The 19,469-nt window shown below is 43.6% G+C and overlaps 1 protein-coding gene across 2 annotated transcripts in view; it reads left to right on the forward strand.

Annotated features, from left to right (window-relative positions):
* The window catches only part of SIK2 (salt inducible kinase 2), a 428,969-nt gene that overhangs the window by 354,644 nt on the left and 54,856 nt on the right, over positions 1-19,469 (forward strand). For both annotated transcript variants that reach the window (XM_078682308.1, XM_078682309.1), the window contains exon 8: positions 319-471. In XM_078682308.1, the coding sequence (XP_078538434.1) occupies positions 319-471 (153 nt within the window). The remainder of the gene's footprint in view (positions 1-318; positions 472-19,469) is intronic.

Genomic DNA, 19,469 nt, shown 5'->3' on the forward strand with positions numbered 1-19,469 from the left:
AATTAACTTCTAGAACATTCTATGATCAAGACCAAGTCAGTCAGTGACTATTGAATGCACATGTGCCATAATCTTTCACCATTGATATGTGGAATGTATTTGAGAAAGTTGCACACTGTTCTGAAAGCTCATTTTTGGATACATTGATGTCTAAGTCAAAAACACCTGTGTTTCATATACATAGGCCTGTGTTCTCATGGTTATGAACATCGTGGGCATAAGTGGGACATGTGACGGGGGCGAGCTTTGTGTTACACCCTTGTCTGCTGCACTTTCACGCACTTTGTTTCCTTCTCTTCCCTTCCCTCCCCTCCCCAGTCCCTACAGAACAAGAGCTACAACCACTTCGCCGCCATTTACTATCTGCTGGTGGAGAGGCTGAAGTCGCACCGGAGCAGCTTCCCCGTGGAGGCTCGACTCGATGCCCGCCAACGTCGGCCCAGCTCGGTGGCGGAACAAACGGTTGCCAAGGTAACGCGCCATTAGCCCACTAATCCCATAATACCTCGCGGCCCCCACAGCCACTTCTGCGCCGCGCCTCGCTGGCATTCCAGCGGAACAAGATGTTTGGCCTCCTTGCAGCGGGTGGAGTGGTCTTTTTAAAGAATATAACCTTTACTGAATGCCCCGAAATGGAAAGCGGTGTTGTGGGAGGCGGTTGAAGTGCGTGTTCTCGGAATCCGAGGAACACGGCTCGTTCCCGCTTCATGCAGGCGCCAGCAGGAGGCAAGCATGCCTTTCCTCCTTTTCACGACCTGTTCTGCTATTTTCATAAAACCAAAGAATTTCACCATTTATGAAACCCTTTCATTTTCGTCAACAGAAATATACACATAAAAAAATCAACTTGCCCGTCAAGCAAAGCAATCAAATGCATGACTTCAGCACCTGATGACAGGTTTTTTTGTGTGCATCTTTTGTCGACAGTTAATTGTACAATACAGTAGTTAAAATTGTGAGTGCGTTCAAGAAGCAAATAGGCCCACATAGCGTCCGTTTACCACGATGCACAGAGACATAGTATAACTAATTAAATGAATGCACCAGCAGTTAGAAGATTATGAAGTTGAATTATTAAGTGTCGTGGAGTTCTGCTTCTTTCACGAGTTAAAAACTTTCGATTTGTAAAGAAGAGGATCGGAGATTGAGAAATGTAGCAGTCCCTTTTTATTATTATTAGTTATAATTACTGTGATCTCATAATATTTAATTAACGTATGCTGCCCAACACTTCAAGCATTGAAAACAATGACTTCCCAACTCAGTGGTGTTGAGTAGACGCAGATACCTTAAACAAGGAAGTATGCAGCTGTCTGATAACAAGCAGTGGGGCATTATGAATTGCTTCTAATTAAAAAGAAAACCACTAGGTAAAATGTGTTTGTTATTTAGCTTCCAAGGCAGGTGCTATGGAAGCTTTTGTGATGGCGTACATTTGTAGAAATGCCAGTGCATCAGATTGGTGGTGGGCCAAGGACAGCGGAAAGACCTGAAGTAGAATGCGTCTGTGAGTGGTACGCATAAGTGAATAGAAGCATGAGATTGAGAAATGTGGTCCTGGTGCAGATAATAATGCAGCGATAATCCCAAGGCAAGCTACCACCTGCCTTAATGTTTTTGTGTTTTAAAGCTAGTTTGTTATTAGCAATTTCTGAAAACCTACAGACTATTGCCCCATGGTTCATAAGGAATAATTATGATGACGAACCACCGGCGTCCATGTTGTCGGTCATGTGAAGGTGGAACTCCGCACTGACTCTGCCCAGAGTGAGCCTGTAACTTTCGTACTCTTTCTTCCAGGATCTGCTACCTTGTCCCCTCGTTGAACAAGACCCCACTGTCCTCTCTAAAAATACAGGAATAGTATTGAAGGAGTTTATTAGCAGTTCTTGTGTATCTATTCCTTCACCCATTTAAACTGCAGTAGATTTCTGGGCTTACCCTTGAAACCGGCGAGGAAGCCAAGCCTTCTGGGTCGTGGAGGGAAAGCTGCTCACAAATAGCGGTCAATGGACCACATCACAAGTGTGACTTTCAGCTACTCCTGGTCTTTGAGCCAACAGCACCGAGCATGCTGGGATTTGCGGGCAATACTAATAATGGAGAAAGGGAAACTAACGAGCCCCAGCTTTGGTAGTGCTGTTGGATACAAAACTGGGACTGGCTCGCTGATGACCTGGGCAGAATGCCACCTCAGGTTCACACTTCTGCGCACACCACATTCAGCAACAACATAGCCAGGGTACTCCCCTAAGAGCAGAGGTTGGTGCATGCGAGCAAACTGGGAAGTAGCTATTACGCTGTCTGTGGTTCTATGCAATCCTTTGCATGTTTAAGGCCCACCCCTCTACTAGCAGGGTCTGCCATAATAACGGCTGTATTTTTGTAGGATTCATTGGCAAAGCTGTCTTAGTAAGCACCATATACGAAGCAGATGGTATTGTCACAATTGATTCGATGACTGTAAATAATAAGAAAATATTGTTTTTAAATGACCACGGAATAATTTATATTAGTGTCACACAACTGGATGCCACATGTAAGTGCCTGGGAGTACATTATCTTAGATGTGTGGCCTGTGCAGCTGCAAAAAGGGTATCCAAGCCATAGCGCGTAAAAACATCACAACGCTAGAGTGAGGATATGTAGCAAAAAGTAGCAAGTTCCCAATCAACCCAAGACTGGGTACAAAAATGCGTTTTTTTGCATTGCTAAAGTGTCATCCTGAATTAGATGAAACTGCAAATTTTGTGTAAAGACCAGTGCCACATTAAAGAAACCGCACACTATTCCATTCTGTGCTGTGGTGTAGACTGGGACAGGGCTGCGTATCACAGCAAATGTGCTGTTCCTGGTACAGGTGTAAACCCACGCCTTCAGTGGAAACAGTGCATTCGTGAAAAGTGGACCAGCTGTTTGAATCCACCAGTCCAACTTTCACTGTGCAGGTGACAAATGTCCACTAATGCGGTTATGGCCCCACCTGTAATACTAGAGTGCGCTGCTTGGTCAGGGGCATTAACCAGTTACACCTTCAGAGCACTTTATGTATTATAACCCCCGATGTTTAGGTTCAGGATAGTTCATAATCTAGTGAAAATAAGCACTCAGCAGCCATTTTTGTTTGTGGTTGTAAGATGAGGCACCCTAAACTAACCTATGAGAAAGCCAACTTGAAGTCGGGCAATTGTGCAGAAAACTTGCAGCTGACATTTTCTTTTTATTACACCTTTACCTATTTCACAGTTTTCGGGTTGGTGCTTGACATCTGAAATCAAGATGGCTGATGGGTATTTATTTAGGCACTGTGAACATGAATCGTAGTCCTTATTAAAAAGTGCGGTTTTCCAACTAATTGGATAGGGAAGTTTGCCATTTGAGACCTAAATGCCAAATTCAGGGGCGCGTCTCTCCCATTTCTGGCACCTCACTTGTGTTTTGTTATAAAAATACATCCTGTGCATAAATAAGATATAGATCTCAACGTGTTAGCTCAAAATTCTTGCACACAGCTTGGTGCATATTTTAGCAAGAGCCCAGAAGTATTTTTTCCTTAAAGGACCTGTACGTGTAGTTGTTACAAAACCAACAGATGTCAAATTGTATTTATTTAAAGGATTTGATGTTTCTGTCCTATGTAGGTTAAGAAAAGTAATATAACTGCGCGCAGCTATGGCTCCTTGGTCTCTCTCGGGAAATTAATCAGAGTAAGCTTATCGCCGTTGAAAAATGATTGCAAGAGAAGATTGTTTCTCTTTTTCAAAAATGTCCTTATTTTGATGAATCCGCTAAACATTTAACTTATGATTTTCTTTGGCAAAGCTGTGATATCTCAGTTGAAGCGTACAGAAACTAAATAATTTGTGGTATAGTTTTTTTTAATGAATTCGCTTTTCTTTTTTCTCAAATATTAATAACTAATAGAAAATCGAGACAAAATCTTTGACGTGCTCGTTGTCCTCTGTTGTACCCATAGATGGCGAGGGGGGGGGGGTTTGCAGCTCTCACGGATCAGTGCACTCTGGTTTACCACAGGTTACAAACTGAGAGTGGGCAGCGTGTCTTTGGGATAGTGGCCATATTTAGAGCCGACAACTTTTTCTCTGCTCATTGTTCACTTCTCCATGGCGTATGCTCCGACCGTACGTCTTACGTCATGTCAGGTGATCTGCTCCTGGGCGCGCGTGCCTCGAGGGCCACATGGTGTCGTTAACAGGTTAGCTTAACCTCGGCGTTTTGACGCAACACCGGGAAGGTGCAAAACAGAATTTCAATAGGAATTTTCAATTATCAGCCAATCAATCTCGGAGCAAGTGGACTGCAAAGTGCAGAAAGAGCGCATTCAAAGGTCGGCTCGAAAAAGCCTTACAGCAGTGGTCTTCAAACTTTTTAATGCCACGCCCCCCCAGTGGGTGGAAAAAATTATCGGGGACCCCCTCATAATTTTTAAAAAATATTTTATTAAATTGGCAATGTTTAAATATGTCTATACATAATTAAACATTGCAGTTATGTTCTCTTAACGTTTTAAAAATGCAATCAAATCCATGATTGCCAAACATACTATTCTGGCCAAGCAGGCCTTACTTGTACCGTACGATACATGTACAGTATCTGCCTTGTGACTATTAGAAGTGGGGGTGAGTGGTTTGAAGAATATTTGGAGTCCTTTCCCTTTTGACACCTTCTCCCAGCTAGAATATAAAGGACAAAACATGTAAGCGATGGGCCATTACAGAGCGGCTTTGTGACGCTCTTTGTCAGCTGAAAACAAAGCACTGTTATCAGCTAAATGCTTCTTTTGGGCAGAGCCTTGGCGCCCCCCCTGGGATCAGTAGGGGCCCCCCTAGGGGGGCCCGCCCCCCAGTTTGAAGACCATTGCCTTACAGCATTCTGTACAACGTGTCCTCGGGGACACTCCGTCTTTCGACATACGATTCTGCACTGTAACCAGAATACGACTGGGGCGTTTTCGGGGACTCCTGCTCCATTAGACCTAAGCGAATGACCGGGTTTGACGCATGGAGTCCACTCGCCCTTTACCATGTGTTTGTGTGGTTGAGGCTAATCTCTGCGAGCTGTCCATCTCTGGCGCTGTATTCACTTTTCAGTCAATAGTTGATGGATTATCGTTGTGCATTGCTTTTCTTTTCATGGATGGGCCCTGGGGTGGTTCTTAGTTTGTTTATTTTCTGCACTGTAGTCCCAATTAGATTACCAATGTTCCAGAGTCGGGTGGACTCTTAATTTCTGTTTTCTGTTAGGCTAAATGATGATTCCACTGATGCTATTTACGTATTGTCTGGTTCGAGGCATATGGGCTGCAGATGGTACATTTATGAATAGATCGCCATCTGGTGTTGGGCTCGGATGATTGCACTTTGTTTTTCTTCTGGAGAAGTCTTTGTCGTCATAGGTGACTCCTCCTCTCGGTGTTAGTGCGCATGGGCATCGGCTCCATCCTTAGATTGTTTTTTTCCGCCATCGGGTTCGGATGAGGATCGAAGCGCTCCGGACCGACTTCAACAAAGAAGGTTATAACCGGCGCGTATTCCTTTCCAAATCGACGGTATCGTTATCGAACGCGACTTCACTCCATACCGACGCGGTTCGAAGGACGACGACTACGAGAAACTCGACGTAGTCCAGCCCGGGGTCCATGGAAAGGACTCCATTCAAAAAATGTCCAACGTGTGGTGCTAAGTTCCCACACAAGGACCTACACGAGGTGTGCAACCTCTGCTTGTCCCCTGAACACGAATCCAGGGACTGTGAGGCCTGTGCAGCGTTCTCGTCAAAATCGACGATTAGAAACCGTCGAGCCCGAAGACACGAGGTATCGAGAATGCAGTCACAAGCAATCCCGGAGCTGTTCGAGGACCAGCACCCAGAAGAGGAGGAAGAAGAGGCCGACGAGGCGGGGTCAGAAGCGGACGAGTCCGACGTCGAGGAAATCGACGTCCAACAAACCGTGAGTGACGACGTCCCTTTACCGAAAAACAGACCCCGCACGGTGTCGACCCCGCCCTCGAGCCCGGTCAGACAACCGAAAAAAGTTTCCAACGCCCCGCCTTCGAGCCCGGCAACGAAACAGAAACCGAAACACTCGGTCCCCCATCATAGTGGTTCCGGTTCCGATAAACCGACCACATCGACACCGAAGCACCAGGTCAAGGAAAGCTCGAAGTCGAAGCAGTCCATGTCGACACCGAAGCACGCTTCGGCGCCGAAAACACCCTCGACACCGGGGACATCTTCGATACCGAAGAAGTCGGATCCGAACAAAACTTCGGCACCGAAAATACAAATGGACATTTCAAAGAAAAGACACCTTTCGGAACCGAAAACTGCGGTACCGACACAGGAACACGGAACGGATCCTAAACAAAAGACTTTGTTTATTGACCCAAAGACTGGCAAGGTAGCCACAGAACTACCTAAAAAGAGGAAACATGAACATTTGGACGACAAGGCTCATCCAAAGAAGAGAACAATGGGGACGAATACAACTCCTCCCCCTTCTCCCAAACCTCACACACCATCTTCGCCTATTCCTCACAATAGGCCAGATATTCCTCCCACACATCCATCTACACCTACAACAGATGGAGAGAGTGACACAGGGGAGGGGGGACACCCTGGGGATGATGAGGACACAATCCCAGAGGAGGCAGACCCATGGGAGGAGTATAATGTGGGATCAGGTAATGATACCGACCTTGAGTCATATCCCTCACAGGGGTGGGGGAATCCTATCGCCCGACGCCCGAACCATGTGGTTTTTATTGACGGGCAAGAAGATTTAATGTCTATTTTGTCCTACGGACAAGAGGACATTAAATCACGTCAAGAAAATAGGCTGTGGGCTTGCAGAGAGCCTTGGGAACCTTTGGAGCCCTCTGATTGGCTAGCGGGCCATGACTTCACTGGGCTGTAGCCAGTGATTGGCTGGGGAGTGAAACGTCACTACTCTCAGCAAGCAGTTGAACTTCGGGACCTCCGCGAGCGAGGAAATTCCATTTGAGGTAAAATTAAAGCACTGCCAAGGCGCCCGCCATAGCACTGCTAGTGTTATTTTTCCCTGCATGGATACAGATTCCACTGAAATATTAGACTAGAACTTTAATGTCTGCCTGCTGACAGCCCGTCGCTAATGCAGCATCATTGTGGCTGCAGAAAGTGCGGGCTGACTCATCACTTCGCTTGCCGACTGCGCACATTTCTTTTGGTATGCAGAGTGGATTAAAAGTCCCTTTCATACCAGACGTCTGACACGGATTGGGCAATTTCTCTCATAAATGAGCGATATCTTTCCCATTTGTGAGAGAAAATGCTCAATTTGCCAGTGCCTATTTTTCGGGATTAATTTATTTTAGCCCGTTGTGCGCATTGTTTTTTAAACTGCAAATGCCTCAGCATCGTCGCTGCAGTGTATCTTTAATAAATTGTAAAAGGAGACTTAATTGTTCCTTTGAATGTTAGTTAATTGCGGGCAGCATGAGCACTGCACACATCGCCACATCAGTGCCAGGACTTTATGCGGGGGTTAAAAATACATTGATTTTGGAAAACGAAAGTAGCCGCCTGACTGTTCTAATGCTGACGGTGTAAAAGCTCTTTGTGACCGGGATTAGTATTTCCACTGAAGAACGCTCCCTCCATCGCAAAAGGTCATGAAAGGCTTTCCAATTCCACCACTAAGGAGGCATGTAGGGCGCTTGTGTTTTGGCTGGGCAATTAATCAGCTTAATGTTCCGGCGTGATAAAATGAGACAGCGCTGCACTGGGGGCAAGAAAGAGGCGCGCATACAGTAGCAGATTAAAAACCTCAGAAGGAGAAAGTAAGTATAGGTGGAGACAAAAGGAGAGCATGCAGTGATATCAGGCGTGATCTACAGTGGAATAAAGTTATCTGCAGGCGTGTGCTTATGTGGTCGGAAGGGCGCTGCCTAACTGAGTATAAGGGGAGCAACAGGCACAGTGAGCCACACATTGTTTTACTTAATTTTGCAACTTCAGCTGCGCCGCGCTCAAAGTGTAGCAGAGAATGCCTAAGGCCGGTCACAGGGAGGCACCTGATGTACCTCGAGCAGCCACTTTGTCTTTCTCTGTGAAGACTACAATGATCGCCTTAATATTGTATTGGCATCTGTCAGAATAATGTCCCCTCTGCATAAGTTCACATATCATTTGATATTTCTCGTGCAGCTGCCAACAGTGATACGCTCAGAAATAAATAAGTGTCCTTGTAGTAATGTAACTGGCGCTCATCTAAGCGCTCCAATACGTTCAGGTAGAGTTTGCGCTATTAAACTGCAAAAAAAGTCATTCTTTTATTAGAAATGCACTTTCAGTGAGTCTGAAGGTCATATGCAAGTGTAGTCATGTCTTAAAATAACTCGGGCTAGAATATTAGAAACAAGTGAAATCGGTAAGTGGTGAGGAAGATATGAAGGGTACTAGCATTAAAAAAGAAGAGAAAATGCTGATTTCACTAAGCAGGAGTTCAATTCTGGTGGTGTGTTCATTTGATATGTGCTACTTTATACAAATAGATATGCAGAGCTCTGCCAATGAACACAACTAGATCAGTCTGTGTGTGTGTGTGCTTGTGTGAAACAGGGGGGCTGGGCCTCTATGAACAGCTCTGCAATGCACTTCAGTTCTGCCTCAAATAGCTCTGCAAATGCACGTTCACATTATATTATTTAATCATAGTCCAGGATTCTTTTGGTGATTGTATCTCTGCAGTCTTGCTTGAATCATATGTTTGTGATGACTGTCCGTTATTTGTGATATGTCTGCATGCTTTGGGATAGTTCAGTATTCTGGATAGCTGTGGCTAGTTGGCGACAGATGTTCCTTATTAGTGATCATGTTTTTTTTTTTAAAGCAGTGAGTTAAGTAAGTACTGGTTGCAATTAGTTGTGACATTATGCAACATCCTGCTTGAGTGCAGAGTTTATTTACAGTAGTTATCTGCTATTTGTGATGTGGCAGAATTCTTGACAGTCCAGAACTATTTAGATACTCTTTGTGAAAGAGAACCTGTTCTAGCTTGATAAATAAAAATAAAAAAATAGCTTCCATGCTTAGATTGGCAAATATTTTATTTCAACCAAATTAACTTTTTCTTTTTAAATAAGACTCCCTGCTTTCCATTTTTACAGAAAACCATTTATTTTCTTATCTGTATTTATTTTTAAATATGGCTAAAAACTGAAATTGGGTGCTTTTTGAGCGATTCTAAATACACTTTTTTCATGATTGTCAGGCCAATAACTGTGTGGCTTGATAGGTCAGGGGTTTAAAAAAAGGAACTTTAGTAAAGAAGCTTAAACAGCAGTAGATATGAACAAAGTGGATACTGAAATGTGCATATTTTCACATAAGTGCATTGATTTATCTTCTGCATGTGTTCATATCTGAAGCCTGGCAGGCATTCAAGCATGACTGCATTTTTATTGGTTAAATAAATGTGGAAATATACCAGTTTCAGCTTTTTTTTCTTCATAAAACTCATAATAAATATGGATAAATACAGATAAAGTTGACAAAAAATAAATATGGATAATATACAGACAGAAATGTCAAAAAAATAAATACCACATAAAACCGGGAGCCCTATTCATAAGAATGGAAGCACTAATGTTTCTCTGTCAGCCGGTGCCCTTATGTTTGATGTGGGACGGGAGTAGGTGGGACAAGTGGATTTTACAGGACATGTAGATCTCGGTGGCATTTTGTCCCTTGGACAAGTAGATTTTTTGGAAAATTCCACACCCCTGCCCTCAAAACCTTCACCTCCTGATGACAATACTGGGTTTGCACAACTCATTACTAGAGCAGCAACATTTCATAAGGTAGACCTACATACAGAACCTCAAGTACAGGACTTCTTATTAGAAACACTACCTACTGCACAAAGAACATCAGGAACACTACCAATGCTAAAGGGCCTTCTCAGTCATACATCAGAGATATTCAAAGACCCAGTGAGGGCTAGGGTATTGAACCCAAGAATTGATAAAAAATATAGGGCAGCTCCAAAAGACCCAATATACATTAAGGGACAAATTCCTCTAGACTCACTAGTGGTCACAAACGCTCGCAAGAGAGCAAACTCTTTATCTACAGGAGAAGCTCCACCTCCTGACAAAGAGTCTAAACTAATAGATGCCTCTGGCAAGAGAGTAGCATCTCAAGCGGCAAACAGTTGGCGCATAGCTAATACGCAAGCACTACTTGCAAGGTATGACAGAGCGCATTATGATGAGTTAGAATCACTCATCAAACATCTCCCTAAAGAACATCAAAAGAGAGCAGATCAACTTATACAAGAAGGGAAGTTAATTACTAACACTTCAATAAAGTGCGCCCTAGACGCGGCAGAAACTGCGGCAAGGTCGACAAATACAAGCATCATGTTAAGGAGACATGCATGGCTCAGAGTGTCAGGGTTCAAACAAGAGGTACAAACATCGTTACTGAACCAACCTTTTGATGGGAAAACACTTTTTGGCACAGGGACAGATGAGGCCCTAGAAAAGATGAAGAAGGATACAGAAACGGCTAAATCAATGGGAGCATTGCAACAGCCGACACAAAGAGGTTCCTTTCGTAGATCCACCTATAGAGGAGGATCCAAAAGTACAGGTACAAACCAACAGCAAACCTCTTTTACACCTACATCACCCAGAGGTAATTCTAGAGGTGGATACAGGGGTAACAACAACAAGGGTAGAGGTCGCGGAAACAACAACAACCGCAACTCTCCAACCCCAAAACAGTGACTTCATAGAGCTTCCCCCAGACCATATAACACCGGTAGGGGGACGCCTATCACAGTTCCTACCTGTCTGGGAAAACATCACATCAGACAAGTGGGTAAGACAAATTATCCAACATGGTTATTGCCTAGAACTCACAGCTACCCCACCAAACATCCCCCCCAAACAGCGTCCAATGAAACAAGATCACCTGACACTATTAAAACAAGAAGTAATATCACTGCTACAAAAGCATGCCATAGAGAAGGTTCCACAGCACCAACAGGGAACAGGAGTATACTCCCTATACTTCCTAATTCCAAAAAAGGACGGGTCTCTAAGGCCAATACTGGACCTAAGACCTCTCAACGCATACATAAATTCGGAACGTTTCCACATGGTCACGCTCCAACAAGTACTTCCTTTACTGAAGAAAGGGGACTTTCTTTCTACACTGGATCTAAAAGACGCTTACTTTCATATCCCTATTCACAAAGCCCACAGGAAATACCTCAGGTTTGTGGTAGAAGGACAACATTATCAGTTCAAAGTCCTTCCATTTGGTGTCACGACGGCACCAAGGGTGTTCACAAAATGCCTGGCAGTGGTAGCAGCTCACCTAAGAAGACAACAAATTCATGTCTTCCCATACTTGGACGACTGGCTAATAAAAGCCAGGTCGCAAGAGGAGTGTCTGCAACACACACAAAAGACAATTCAGCTACTACACCAGCTAGGGTTCACGGTGAACTACACAAAGTCACACCTACAACCAAACAAGGTTCAACAATATCTGGGGGCTACTATAGACACAGAAAAAGCCAAAGTGTACCCCAACCCAGTCAGGGTCCAAGCAATGCTTACAATCATTCAGAGATTTCAGCCACAACACTCACTAACAGCAAGAGTGTTCATGCAGCTATTAGGCATGATGTCATCCTGCATACTGCTAATACCATATGCAAAACTACAAATGCGTCCGCTACAAGAATGCTTAGCGACACAGTGGAATCAGGCTCAAGGGCAGATTACGGATCTGGTGTTGGTAGACGACCGCACACACCGCTCTCTGAAGTGGTGGAACAGAACAAACATTAGCAAGGGGCGGTCGTTCCTAGAGCCAATTCCACAGGTGACAATAACAGCAGACGCATCGCTCACCGGATGGGGAGCACATATGGACAAGTACACAGTACAAGGAAGGTGGAGTGTGCAGGAAAGAACACTGCACATCAACTATCTAGAACCACTGGCAGTGTTTCTAGCATTGAAAGCCTTTCAGATACATGTTATCCACAAAGCAGTCCTGATCAGAACAGACAACATGACAGCAATGTATTATATTCAAAAACAGGGGGGGACGCACTCTCTCCAATTATCCAGACTAGCACAGGAAATTTGGAGATGGGCCATTCCTCAAAACATCTATCTGTTAGCCGAACACCTACCAGGAGTTCAAAACCAGATAGCAGACATCTTAAGCAGACAGTCGGACCAAATACACGAATGGGAACTGCACCAACAAATACTGCAGCCATTCTTCCAAAGATGGGGACAACCAGAGATAGACCTATTTGCCACTCATCAGAACGCAAAATGCCAAAGCTTCGCGTCCAGGTACCCACATCACCTGTCGCAGGGCAATGCGTTATGGATAAATTGGTCCAACAAATTTGCATACGCTTTTCCCCCTCTCCCACTAATCCCATTAGTGGTCAGGAAACTGCAACAACATTCAATGACCATGATACTAGTAGCACCCACGTGGGCAAGACAGCCGTGGTTCACCACGCTCTTGCAACTCTCACAAGTGCCACATCAAAAGCTACGAATTCTACCCATGCACCTTACACAGAACCATGGAGAAATAATGCACCCAGATCCAACTCAATTGAACTTAGCGATCTGGCTCCTGAAATCCTAGAATTTGGGTACTTAGATCTCCCCCCAAATTGCATGGAAATAATTAAACAAGCGAGACGTCCAACCACCAGAGCATGCTATGCAGCTAAGTGGAAGAGGTTTGCTATACACTGTACTAATAACAATATCAACCCTCTAGACGTATCAACAAGGGAGATTATTTGCTACTTATTACACTTACAGCAATGTAATCTAGCGTACACATCTATCAGAGTACATCTAGCAGCTATAGCAGCATACCTACAAAACAGGCAGCGCATATCACTGTTCAGAGTACCAGCGATAAAAGCATTCATGGAAGGTCTTAAAAGAGTCATTCCACCAAGATTACCACCTTCCCCAGTCTGGAACCTCAACGTAGTACTCACCAGACTAATGGGGCCACCCTTCGAACGTATGCATAGGTGCGAAATACAATTCCTTACATGGAAGGTGGCATTCCTTATAGCTATTACCTCACTCAGAAGAGTAAGCGAATTACAGGCATTAACAATACAAGAACCATTCCTACAGTTACACCAGAATAAAGTGGTTCTTAGAACAAACCCAAAGTTCTTGCCTAAAGTAATTTCAGCATTCCACATCAATCAGCCAGTGGAATTACCAGTCTTCTTTCCAAACCCACAGACGGTGGCAGAAAGGGCTCTACATACACTAGATGTTAAAAGAGCCATTTTATACTACATAGAAAGAACACAAGACTTCAGGAAAACTAAACAACTATTTGTAGCATTTTCCCCAACACATAAGGGCAATCCTATCTCTAAAGCAGGCATCGCAAGATGGATTGTAAGATGTATACAAATATGTTACATTAAAGCAAAGAGAACATTAACTGTTCCTCCTAGAGCTCATTCCACAAGAAAACTAGGAGCATCTATGGCATTCTTAGGGAACATTCCCCTAGATGACATATGTAGAGCAGCAACTTGGTCTACACCACATACATTCACAAAGCACTACTGTGTTGATGTACAGGCTGCACAACAAGCCAGAGTGGGCCAAGCTGTATTAAAAACTCTATTTCAAACAGTTGCGACAGACACTGGTGACCACCGCTAGGGAGGTAACTGCTGTACAATCTATTCATAAATGTACCATCTGCAGCCCATATGCCTCGAACGGAATATGCTACTTACCAGTATGCATCTGTTCTTGGCATAGAGGGCTGCAGAGTGGTACATGCCCTCCCTGCCTCCCCGGAAACCTGTGTCTGTCCCAACATTATCTTATTTAGATACATTTACATGGGCATATCTTTATGTACTATACTACACTACTCCATCTAACCCTACTATGGCAAAACAATCTAAGGATGGAGCCGATGCCCATGCGCACTAACACCGAGAGGAGGAGTCACCTATGACGACAAAGACTTCTCCAGAAGAAAAACAAAGTGCAATCATCCGAGCCCAACACCAGATGGCGATCTATTCATAAATGTACCACTCTGCAGCCCTCTATGCCAAGAACAGATGCATACTGGTAAGTAGCATATTCCTTACTTTTCCCTTCATTGCCTACTTGGAGATACTGATTCCCATTTGCGTTGGATATTATCTTGCTTTCTTCAGTGCGGCTATACATTGGATGAGGGCCTTTCATTACGATGCAGTCTGATAGCGTTGGTTTCTATAGAAGTACACACTGTTATTTGTTCCTAGTTAGATATTTTCTGATATCCCTGTTCTCTGTGCTTTACTGTACCCTCCATGGGTGTATACTAAGCTACTGATTGCTAGTTATGCAGGTTTTTCATTGCTGTTCACTATGTGGGGGTACTGTGGGTTCCTAGTTGAGTATATCCTTCCAATATGAGAATACTATTTACAGCTGTATTAAAGTTGGCTATGTTTTGTATTCCTTTGACCTGTGATGTTTACCCTAGGCTAGTGGTATCTAGTTATATGCATTCTACCGTACTTTAATCTGTGAGGGTGTACCATGGGCTATTAGTCCTTACTTATGCGTGTTCTGCATTGCTGTTATTTATGCGGATGTACTGTGGCGGTCTTCTCTAGGCCAGTGGTTCCTTGTTTGTGTAGTTGGTTTTGTTGTATGTTACTGTTCTGTATGCAGGGTACTATGGGCGGGGTCCTGCACTGTTGTCCACAATAAGGACACACTATTGTTGAGGCTGCAAACTCGGTATATTTTGTATTTCTGTTCTCCATGAAAATTAACTTGGGCAGTCCTTAATTTGTAAATAATTAAGTGCCAGGGCTTTTCTCGAAGGCCACTGCAGCCTGCATCATCTATTGCCCCTGCCAGCGCTGCCAATGACAATACTAACATAACACCGAACCATCGCACTTCTACAAGTGACACAGTTCAGACTATTTCATGCCTCACAAGGCTATAATAATGGTGTGAGAGGCTGGAAGCATTAATTTTCTATGTGGATTGACTTAATAAACACAGTTACTGTGCTGCCTTGAAAATTAAACAGACAGCGCCACCATGTGGTGGACTGTTACTAGTACCAATGCTGGCAACTAATTGTCGGTACTGAGCACCGGAAACCTCTGGCTCAAGTTAAGCACTGCCTCTTGGCCAGTAGTTTGTTCTCTGTGTGGGTGTACTGTGGGCTAGTGTGTTGTAGTTCTATGTACTGTTCATTACTTTTATCTATGCCGGTATACTGCAGATTACTGGTTCCTAGTTAAGCCTGGTCTTCACTACTATTCTCTGTGTGGATGTACTTTTAGATAGTTTGGCATGTTCTGTATTACCTTGTCTCTAAGACTGTACTATAGGCTAACAGTTTCTAGCTATGTATATATTATGTTGTACACACTATAAGTTTGTGGTTCACAGGTGTGTAGGTTCCATTCTTATATCCTTAAATAAGGGCAAGCCTTCAAAGTGCACTGTGTTCTGCGTTCTTCCTCGCTATACTTTACTGACATTCTCTCTTCCTGGTTCCTAGTTTAGTATGTGCTGCACTGCTGTCTTTTATGCACCCTATTTGCTAAGGGTACTTACTCCAATATTGCTCTGTGGTGGGTCTTCTCTGGAAGGTGTGTATGTGCTGTTACTGTTCCCTGTGCTGGTGTTCCATGAGGGTTAACTCCTGGCTGGGTGTTTCCATTTTGTGTCCTCTGCACGCTTGGCCTCGTGCCCTCTTCTCTCGGGCAATAACCTCATCCTATTGGTGGAGTCCCAGGCCTGGGGTTCTCCTTTGAACCTTGGGATTATTTTTGTCTGAAGATAAGCAGAGACCGGTCGAGTCCTTCAGCCTGAGGGTACATGTAAAGGTCAGAGCTGTTCATTTGTTTGCTCTAAAATAATTTTGGCTGAGAAGCGAGCAGCTTGCAGGCATTACACCATCCCTTCTGTGACCTAGAAGCAAAATACCTTCTACACGATTCTTGCATCACAAGGCAAAACTGTTGTCCTTAAATGGTAGGGGGGCCATTCTTATGGAGGTACCAACCACACTTTCTGGCCATGACATCTTCGCCTGTAGTCGTAATTTTTGTTCCAAAAAAGAACCTTTAAAGAGTACCCCTATGGTCATAAGTCACACTCTGGGACTTCAGTGAGTGGAAAGGTAGTTGCAAAAATACTCTAGGGGCTATCAGGCAGATTTGCACTTACGATATACGTATAGCACAGATCGAGTCAGACTCAGCAGAACTCTACAGGGCCAAATATGCAGTCAACGAGAGGCTGGAGTGGTGGGTGGGTTCGGAGAATTAAGGTGAGCTGTTAATTTGTTATGATTCACTGTGTGGTGTCTTCAGCGGTTTTCTATATTAGTGAGGGCTGGGGTAGGCCTGACAGATAAGGGGGGTTTTGTGAGGTGGCCAAGTTGATGACAAAAATTGTGATTGTGGGCAAATCGCTGCATCTGCCTGTGCCTTAGACTGAAAGGTTATGCATTATGTAAAAAACTAAATAAAAAAGACCAACTCAATTGGGTATTGTCACAGCTACGTGTCCAATCCCATGCTGGTTTCTCTAAACTTGTTTCTACGGGACCCAAGACTCAGTACTGTTCTATGAGCAGCACTCCATTACACCATTAATATATCATGATGCTCTTTACGATGGGAGCTGTAGATTCTGCTGTGATGCTCATATTCTCTGTGTAGCACTCTGGGGGCTTCCTGGAGCTTGAAATCACGTTTTCTTCCAAGGACAGGACACTACATGTGTATCAGGATTCTTCTACCCCTTAATCTGCTTGACTGAATCGCTTTTTATGTGCTGCACATAGCCAATTTATAGACACTACTACTTGGAAAAATACTTCGTTAGCACATCTTATTTACTTGCTGCATAATTGAGTTAGTGCTAACGATTACAAACCAAGCCATGTCATTTTTAGCTTTGTTTTTAGTAGCACACACCGAGTATGCTAAATACATCTACTCCTCTTCAAAAAAAAAGGAACAGAAATTACAATTCTATCAAAACCACATAAACCTAGCAGCACTGTTAAATTAACAGTAAAACTCGAGTCACTGCCTACACAGCACCGCATAAGGCAGTACATCACATGTAGAGCAGAGCGAGACATCAGCAACACAGTGGCAGGCACTTTTACAAAATATGAACTACTTCTCAGTCCTCATCAATTTGTAAAAAATCACACTAACTATTCATGCTATTTTTTAACCTCGAAATCTGCTTAGCCAGTTTTACATGTGTGAAGTATCGGTACACGCACTGCTTTAAATGTGCAGGTACCGAGCACCTGCACTTCCTTAATTTGAAAGGGAGAGTACCTGCTCTTCTCAGGAGGGGAGCAATAATTATAATGAGAACGTGCTGGCCTTTCTCAATAGTACACAGATACTCTGGAAAAGTGAGTACCAGCACTTTTATATTTCCATTTCAGGCACTGGCTACATTGATGTGGTAATGGTTCACATAAATGAACAACAGGGCACATTTGCGCTTCCACATTAACACCAGCAACGACATAAGAGTGTCTAATAGGCCTTCAGCACAGAAACGCAGCCCGTTAATCATCACCATGGTTACCAATAAAGACCAAGGTACTACCCTTTAAAGTCTGGACTTAAGAATTGCGCTGCAGCATATTAAAGCTTCCTTTATATATTTTAAAACCCGATAAAAAATGTTGTCTCTCCACCCACATAATTGCATTTCATTCCTTACCATACGAATATGATATGCCTTGAAAATGCCCTTCAAATAACACATTTTCAAAATCTTTATACCAGGGCATAAAATAAGTGTGCCGCAAACTTTTTAAATTGAAGCTGAACAAACACCGTTTTTTTGCCATTCTTGCCTGGTACATTCCTTTTACCAATAATTTCTGGAACAGGTGCCAGATGGAGATTTATTTTCAAAAGCAGCCTTTATAACACCACTGGGAAGGTAAAGCACTAAAAATGTTGTGTAAGAGCTGGGCGTATCTTGAGCGTTTCTAATCTGACTTTATCTTCTAAGAAGCTCATGTTACACAGTGTGTTACATACCAATCCAAACAGTTTCTTATTCATAGAGGAGGATTGCTCCCAGACTGTTACGTGTCTGCATAGTTAATTTCGAATTTTCTACAAAATTGTTGTTGGTACAGATTTGGTTGAAGGCAACGGGAACTTCAATATCAAATATAATAGAAAAGAGATAGCGGTTTTGCATTAACTGTCATAACATTTTCATTCTTTAATACCCCTAACAAACATTAGCAAGAAAATGTGTGCTAATCAAGCATTATAGCCCGCTGTTGAGGGCAGTTAGCAGTTGTTAAAGCCCCAAAATGCTGCAAGGACCTTTAGGAACTGTTATATACTGAGACTGAAGGAATATAAGGCTTTTAGAACATACCCCACTGGGGGAGGAATGTTCTAAATTAAAATTAGGAAACAGAAAGACAGACATTAGAATGTTGGGACAGAATTTCTGTACAGCCATTATGGGCCTGAGGTCCAGTATAGCCTTATAACCCGCTTCCGGGGGCTACATTGGTTGTTAAAGGCCATGAACCTGAATTATAACAACTGTATAGCCAGAGGCAGAAGGGCTAAAAGGCTGTTAGAACATTCCACCCACAGTGGGTAGAATGTACTAAATTAAAACGTGAGAAATAGAAAGACACATATTGGAGAAGAAGGCTTATACCAGCCATTATTCATCTAGGACGAGAAAGCAAAAGACACACAAAAAAATAGACGGAATGCAGAACAAATCTAAACATTGACCCCCCCAGTCAAGAGATCTGGCTAAAATCCATTATTTTTTCCTCACCATGCCACCCCAGTTTAGTCCTGGCCATATGCAAATCAATCTTGACCTTGTGCTTCATGGGAACAGTCCAGCTCGAACTGCTAAGCCGGACCCCCCTGGACCAGAAACAAGCATTCTAGGACCGGTTTTGGGGTTTCACCCCTCATCAGCCAGGATAGCTTGAATCCAGTGGCACAGTGAACCCGGGACCCACGTCTGGGCATACCCGGCGCAATTAGGGCGAGAAAGCAAAAGTCACACAATTGATGGCCGGAATGCAGAACAAATCAAAACATTCACCCCCAGTCAAGAGATCTGGGTAAAATCCATCATTCTTTTGCTCGCCATGCGACCCCAGTTTAGACCTGGGCATGTGCAAATCAGTCTTGACTCTGTGTTTATGGTTTAAGACTGATTGGCATATGGCTGGGTTCAAACTGGAATGGAATGGGGAGCAACAAAACGATGGATTTAGGCCCAGATCTCTGTACTGGGGTGAATGTATGACATTATTCTGCATTCTGTCCATCAATTGTTCTTTTTGCATTATTCATGTAGGGCCACTATGTA

The sequence above is a fragment of the Lissotriton helveticus genome, chromosome 3_1 (genome assembly GCF_964261635.1).
Source record: "Lissotriton helveticus chromosome 3_1, aLisHel1.1, whole genome shotgun sequence".
NCBI classification, from domain to species: domain Eukaryota; kingdom Metazoa; phylum Chordata; class Amphibia; order Caudata; family Salamandridae; genus Lissotriton; species Lissotriton helveticus.